Source organism: Prionailurus bengalensis, chromosome C1, assembly GCF_016509475.1.
Source record: "Prionailurus bengalensis isolate Pbe53 chromosome C1, Fcat_Pben_1.1_paternal_pri, whole genome shotgun sequence".
NCBI lineage: Eukaryota > Metazoa > Chordata > Mammalia > Carnivora > Felidae > Prionailurus > Prionailurus bengalensis.
In genome coordinates this window covers 107,638,845-107,646,666 of record NC_057345.1, presented here as the reverse complement: position 1 = coordinate 107,646,666, position 7,822 = coordinate 107,638,845, and the positions used below count along the sequence as shown (strand labels likewise).

The 7,822-nt window shown below is 43.9% G+C and overlaps 1 protein-coding gene across 1 annotated transcript; it reads right to left on the bottom strand.

Annotated features, from left to right (window-relative positions):
- Nucleotides 1-5,142: 5,142 nt before the first annotated feature.
- CC1H1orf68 (chromosome C1 C1orf68 homolog) lies at nucleotides 5,143-7,002 on the bottom strand. The gene is made up of 2 exons (XM_043573427.1): nucleotides 6,890-7,002; nucleotides 5,143-6,101 (listed from the first exon to the last, which is right to left on the bottom strand). Exon 2 carries the CDS (start codon nucleotides 6,078-6,080, stop codon nucleotides 5,328-5,330), a length of 753 nt encoding a protein of 250 aa, XP_043429362.1. The 5' UTR covers nucleotides 6,081-6,101; nucleotides 6,890-7,002; the 3' UTR covers nucleotides 5,143-5,327.
- Nucleotides 7,003-7,822: the final 820 nt, after the last annotated feature.

Sequence of the window (7,822 nt, the reverse complement as noted above, 5' to 3'; positions counted from 1 at the left end):
AATAAATAAAAGACAATTCCCTCTGTCCTTCCCTGCAGACATCAAAAATCGTATTAGCTATACATACATATACAATATATGTATAAGGTATTTTAAGGTAAAAAACTTAGATGTATATGACTATATGTTTATTTCTTAATTTTTAGAAATGTTATAAGGTCTATCTGTATGTATTAGCCTTACTCGTGGATAATTTTGGAGGAGGCATTTTCTTGAGAGATGAAACATCATTAAAAAACATCCTACACAGGGAAGTGGGGTTAGAATTTGACTCAGAGGACTTTTCTTTTCCAAAAAAAATTGTAGGAAAGCAGACTCATGGTAGAGCCCAAGAGAGTGGCGCCTCAGTCTATCTGAAGAGACTGTTCCCAGTGCTCCAGGGTAGAGCCCAAGAGAACAGCACCTCAGCCCATCCAAAGACACTGTCCCCAGTGTTCCAGGGATTGCTTCCATGCTCTGGACTTGCCATTCTCTTTAAATCATTCCCAATGAGTCCTTTATAGATAGTGTAGAAAGACCAGTAGTCAGGAAATCTGGATTCTTTTACATGAGAAATGGCACATTGAGATTTTTTTTAACTTTAAAAAAAAACAGTAGAACTTTTGATTAGCCTTAAAATGTCCTGAAACTGAATATTCTGTGCTTTTCTAGCTCATCAGTTTTAGAGATGAGAACTCCAGCATCATGCAATGTGAAGGTACTTGTGCTGTAGGCAAAGACCATCTGATGCTGGCACTTGAAGGCTCCCTTACTCACAGAGCAGCCTGAGCTTTCATATGACAGCTGTACAAGCTAAGCCCAGAGCCAGGTGTATGAGCTACACAGGACAGGGTAGGAGAAAACCAGGTCAATTAATATTACTGGGCAGTTGTTTTAGATGATCCTTTAGATGCTCTAAAAATATGAATTTCTTTTTGCAGAGAAAAATCAATTTTAATAGGCACAAATAATATGGTATCTGTCACCTGCCCCCTTGAAATCTCTCAAGTGTTCCCTTTGACCTGGTGGATATCTCCAGTGACACCATCGATCCTCACCTTCAGCAGCTCCCATCAGGCCCTCCTGCCCTTCTGTCTCACTGCACACTCTCTCCCTTCAGCTCCTCCCTCCTACCAGGCCCCCTCCTCCCAGAGTCCCTGGTTGTGCTCTTGCCTCTGCCTGGAGAAGCCTTCCCTTGCTTCTCTGTGATTAACTCCTACTCAACCTTGAGATGGAGCTGCACTTTCTCAGAAAAGTCCTTTCTGATCTCCCTGGCCAGGGAAAACTGGCATATTACAAGAAGTCAGGACACCCAGTATCCTTTATAGCTGTGCACCTTTATATTTATTTACTGGATTTTTTTAATCATTTATTCTCCCTCTCTGCTGTAAACCAACCCAGTAGAGATAGTGCCTGGAACAAAATAGGTGTTCAATAACTATTTATTATGTAAATGAATGAAAATCAGACATAGAAGTTACTTCTAGACCTTCCAGACTGGCCAGGCTCAGAGGGAATTCTCAAGTCCTGGCATCTGGCTACTCAGTCCCCTGAGGTCTGTGTAAGGGGAGAGGAGTCTCCAGCACCAGGTGTTGGGGTTCACTGGGAGGTGCTCCTGGAGGCACACTCTGGGTGTCTTGAAAGCCTAGATTCCATTGGCTGCTTCTCCATATATGCTCTTTCCTACATGACACACAGCAGGGCTCTCCCAAAGCTTCTGGAGTTATAGAAGAATATTTCTGTTCTACCCACCTTATGCTTCCAAACTTAATCCCCTGCTCCATGGGGATCAAGAACTTTGATTTATTTGCTTTCAACATGATGTTAACTTTCTGGGGTCTAGGTGGTAGTTACATAGATGTGTTCATTAAGTGATGAACTTAAAATTTGTGTACTTTTCTGTGTGTTATATTTCAATATAAAACCTCAAAAATATTTACAAAGAGCTTAGCAGCAACTCATAATAATGATAGAGACACAGAGAGATACCAAAAGTAGGAGAAGGAAATTAAAAAAGAAAGAGAAATGAAAATATACAGTAAAACCTTGGCTCGCAAACATAATTCATTCCGGAAACATGCTTGTAGTTCAAAACATTGTATATCAAAGTGAATTTCCCCATAAGAAATAATGGAAGCTCAGATGATTTGTTCCACAATCCAAAAAATTCATTTAAAAGTGATTACAATATGGTAATAAAATACAAAATAATAAGGAAAAATAAACAAATTAACCTAAAACCTTTGAAAATCTTTGTGACTGGTGTGAGGGAGACAAGAGAGAGGAAGGTTATCATGTAGGACAACTTTCAGTATCACTAATGGATGTTGACTACAGTACAGTATTAATACACTCTTATCATATACTGTATTTAATGTAACTAGCAATAAGGCAGCAGAAGAAAGGATCTATGTCTGCAGGCAGCCTGACCTAGAATGAAGCAAAGCATTCCTAAGCTTACTCATGTATGGAAAAGCAAAGGACTATCCATAGGTGCTTTGAAGTAACAAAAAATATACTAGTGCCAGTTGTAGGCACCTTCCAATGATCTGAAAAAATCACTGATTTCTTCTAAACACCACTGCCTGAGACCAAGCATCTGAGCATGGGAGACGGCCACCCACAATCCCACAACAAAAGAGAGAGAGAGAGAGAAGAACCCTTGGCTCAGTTGTGATCATGTGATGCTCAGTGTCACTCATATTGCAAGACATCACTCGTTTATCAAGTTAAAATTTATTAGAAATGTTTGCTCATCTTGCGGAACACTCAACAATCCAAGGCTTTGCTGTGTATCATAAAGGGCAACAAGGGGATGGTTAAATAAATCACTGACTAGCCACACATCAGAAATGTCAGAAAACAAGCCACAAGAAGTAAAAGATACAATTATATGCACTAACAAAAACTGATGATGAATATTCACTATTAAATGAAAACAGATGATCACAGAGCAATCACATACTGTGATTCTACATTACAAAAAGGGGAGATCTTCAGGATATGTATTGGGTTGAGATTTATTAATGCATGTGTTTATTTTCATCTATATTTCTTCTACTCACTCTCCCTACCAAGAGAAATTTACGCTTTATAGTCTCTTCCCTTTTCCCTGTATAAAAACAATAGAAAGCGTTGGGGGGCAAGGGAGAGGTTTTTGTTCCTGGGTCAGTTTCTCTGGAAAGGAGAATCCCAGGATCTGGTAAAGAATAGAGAAAAGTAACAAAGCAGCCAGAGAGACTCAGGCTGTACCACCAGGATAAAACATGATTCGGGGGTGGGGAAGGGGGTGGCAAGGGAGAAAGAGACAAAAGAAACCACACTGTCTGGATGTTAGAGAGTATTTGGGGGTGTTCAGTGAGGGAATCTTGAGCATCTGTGCTCAGGATATGGGATAATTCAAGAGGAGAGAAAGTAGGAGTTTTAGAAATATGAGTTATGAAATGGATTCCCTACAATAAGTGTTGGGCTAGGCTTTTAGGATGCCACCCATTGTCTGCATACATTGGACCACTGGGCGCTATACAAAGACTTAATCCAAACTCAGTGTAGGCATCCTTAGAAAAGAGTGTGGAATTAGAAGTTAAAAAGTAACTTAATTTTTATCTATAAATGTCGTGCAGCTGACCCGTGAACAACATGGGTTTGAACTTCATAGGTCCCATTATATGTGGATTTTTTTCAATAAATACAATATAATAAATGTATTTTCTCTATCTTATGATGTTCTTAATAACACTTTCTTTTCTCTAGCTGACTTTATTATGAGAATACAAGATAGAATACACATAATATACAAAATATGTTAATTGTATTAATATATTAATTATAAATATAAATTAATTATAAATATAAATATATATATATTTAAAAATATATAAATATATAAAAATATAAATATAAATTAATTATAAATATAAATATAAATTTAATATATTAAATATGTGTTAATTGACTGTTTATGTTATCGGTAAGGCTTCTGGTCAACAGAAGGCTACTAGTAGTTACCTTTCTGGGGAGTCAAAAGTGTGGAATTTTGATGGTGTGGGGGATCAAGGCCCCTAACCCCTGCATGGTTCAGGCATCAAATGTACTATTCAAATGTATACATAAGCTCATTCTACTTACCTTATTGTTAATTAATAAATACAAAGCATTGCATTCCCACGTTCATTGCTGAAGGAGCAGCTCAGGGACCTCCAACACTGCAGGAGCCACTCAGTGCTGTAAGAGGAAACCACTGGGCTCAGTGACTGGGCTGCAGTGGGTTTGGCTGAGGGATGGGTTATGATTTGGGAGACCATGGGTGACTTAGATGTTCAAAGGCAGCACAGTTGTCCAGATGACTTTATGCCAGTGGTCCAGAGCAACCCAACGGAGGTTGCTTAGAAACAAACCCAAGGTCCCCAGCTCTTGTTGGAATGTTCATTTACATACTCACCAAACATGCTGCCTCTTCTGCTCATGCACCAGGACTTGTGAAGCTGCTTTGAACAGCACTAACCCCCTACCTTTTTTTTAATGTGTGGGTTTACGATCTCTAGTTATAAAAGTTTACTCCAACCCCCCAAAGTCAACAAAGTAATGGAAGAAGTGCTCATGAGGAAGGGTGTCTGGACCGAGACCCAGATGCTTATGCCAAAAGGCTCTCCTTCCTCTTGACAACGTCTCCCTCACTACCAGGGGTGTTTCCCAGGCCAACATGGCTTCAGGGGAGTCCTCACCCTTTCCCTCAGATCTTGACCCTGTGGCTGCAGGAGGGCAAGCACATCAGATAAGAAAATGGAATCCATAGAGCCACTCGCACAGAAGCAGGGGCATCATCATGAGGCTCCTGAGCAGATCTGATTTCACAGGCTTTCAACATCCAGAAAACTGAACCCTGAGTTTACATATAGCAATCATGCTGCCATAAGGGCCTCAGCATGGCCAGATCCTCTCCTCAACAGAGGGCAGGAAAGAGGCACCCCCCAACCCCCAAATCTCCAGCTAACTTGCACAGGGAAGTTTATTAGCAGAATTCTAGAATACTCAGGATCCCAGGCTGGGATTGCAGCAGCTTGGTAGGCTTGTTCATATCTGTACAGACCTTTCCCTTTGTTGAGAAGCAAGAGGAAGACTTTCTGATAGAAAAGCATAAATATGGACCAAATACACAGGATGTCACTGTGAATTGCATTCAGAGCTTTATTCTTGCCAAAGTTTGGGGGTTCACTAACTCTGGCAGGCTGCCTTGATAGAGAAGCACAGTGCACAGTGAAGCAGTGAGATTCTACATCACCAGGAATACAGGGAGGGGGCCAGAGGCTGGTGAAGGTTCCAGAAGGTAGAGCAGGGCCATTCTGTATTTAACAGCAGCAGTCATCCTCATGATCACAGCATGCAGGACCTCGGGACCTCATAGGGATAATTCCCAAACAGCAGCACCCAGAACCATAGCACCCGGAGCTACAGCACCCAGAGCCACAGCACCCGGAGCTACAGCACCCAGAATCTTCACAGCAGCCAGATGATCCTGAGTTGCAGTCCTGGGGCCGTTGGATCCAGCGTCTCAGGGGACTCACCCCGAAGGTCCGAGGAGCCAAGCAGCAGTAGCTGGTGGAACTGGGAGCAGAGGATGGGTCAGGGGTGCAGCACGACATGGCCAAGCCACTTGTGGGAGCCTGAACGTAGTAGGTCTGGCCAGAAGAAGGGCCCTGTACATAGCATGTCTGGGTCTGACAGGGGGCTGGGCACTTCACATAGGTTGTCTGGCACGGAGCTGGGCACTTCACATACGTCTGGCACAGAGCTGGGCACTTCACATAGGTTGTCTGACACGGAGTTGGGCACTTCACATATGTCTGGCAAGGAGCTGCATATTTCACATAAGTTTGAGTCTGGCATGGCACTTGGTATTTCACATAGGTTTGGGTTGGGCAAGGAGTTACATGTTTCACATAGGTTTGAGTCTGGCATGGAGCTGGGCATTTCATGCAGGTTTGAGTCTGGGATGGAGCTGGGCCTTTCACAGAGGTACCTTTAGTACTCTGCACAGCTCCTAATCCTGAGCCTTTCACGCAAGATGGGGGGAACTGTGGCTGCTTCTGCTGGTCACACATCTTCCTGTGGCTTTGCAAAATCTGAAAAGGAAGGTCTCATCAGAACTAGGAAGGTTCCCAGGGAAATCCACAGCATCCCCTTTGAATAGAAGGGTCTGTAAGTGGAAGCCAAAAAGGCTTCTCAAAAAGAGAAGGTCACAAGCACCCAGACCTAACACACGCTGGACTGAGAGCCAAGCATCTTGTTTAGCTTTTTGCCTGTGCCTGGCTGTATGCCTCAGTTTCCACAGTGGAAAATGAAGAGGTGGGAGGAGTGATGTATGTTTCTACCCAATTCTCCAAGCCCCCTCTCTTACTCACTTTGGTGACTGCATTATAGATTCTCCTTGGGTAATTCTTGCCCGGGTGATTTTCCCTTACCACCAGTTCTCTCAAGACTGGCTTCCCTATTCCCTCCTGCCAGGCCAGGCAGCCCCAGGAAAGGCAAGTTCTTATCAGTGGCCCCTGAGCCAGTGTGAGTCTCAAGCTGAGCCCCGCAGAGCCTGATGAGGCCGGAGTTTGAGCGAGTTTCCACCATTTGCTCTTCGAGTGAGCCGGACTACCACTTCACCCCATAAAAAGACGCAGGAGAAAAACACATGACTGCACACAGAGGGAGAGAGGGCGGCATTTCTCTGGAGAATACCTTTCACGCAGGACCCACCACTCAGCTTAGCTGCCTCTCCCCATCACACTCCAGCCTCCAGCTCCCACCAGCTCTGCCCCAGCTCCTTCAGTGGCCGCCCTCATGACAAGTCCTGACCACCCTCATCCTACCCCAGAGCCATCTCTCCTTCCTGCTGTGTCCCTAATCCCAGGCACAGACTTACCCTCTTCGCTGACAGGAGCAAGACAGGAAGAAGCCAGGGATCTAAGGAGTTGGCTGTTGGAGAGGCCTTTTATAGGGTGGCAATGAGGCAATTTAATGGCATCTAAATGAAGCAGGAGAGATCACGAGGACCAGGACTGGCACGGCATTAGTGAGATTCTTCCCCAGTATGCCTGGCTCTTCACTCAGAGGCAGGGCATGTCTCTGCTTGACACTGAATTTTCCAGAACATGAGATAAATGATTCCTGTGGCCTTCTTCATGAAACAAGTCAGTCTTCTTTTCCTAGAAGTTATGAGAGATGAGATACCTGTGAGATCTGTACCTACGAAACCATTTCTAGGTCACTTGAGTCTTTAAGGACTCGTCCAAGATGCTGTCAGCTTCTCAGTGTTTCATACACTGTGCCCAAAGCTACACTGCTTCTTCCCAGCCAAAACAGTGTGTTCTTTCCAAGGGCCTCCATGGTGAATCCTGCTGGTTTGGGTTGCTGAGCCTGGTGGTCTTTGCCTCCATATGGCAGCAGCCCCCTCCCCGCCCCCCCACCTCCCCGCCCAAGAACTCCAGGTTAATTCCATGGACTGGCAGGTTATTCTAAGTTTATTTGGGAAACTAGGTAGGAACTTAATGATCTCAGACCTCAGGTTCTATATCTGGGATGTCTCTCCTCAGCTTCTCATGCCCTTATGACCCCCAATCCTCAGCTTGTGCCTCACGGCCTCCCCATCCTCACCTTCCTGGACCTCACTACCAAGCCTAGATCCCCAAGAACCCAGTACAGTGGGAATTCTAGCCAAATGAACACTGTGTGATAACAATAATAGAGGAATCTAACATTTAACTGAATGTTCCTTATGTGCCAAACAGTTCCTGAAAGATTAAGGAAGTTATCCATTGTCACAAAGCAATTAGGTAAGAAGCTCAAATTCACACGC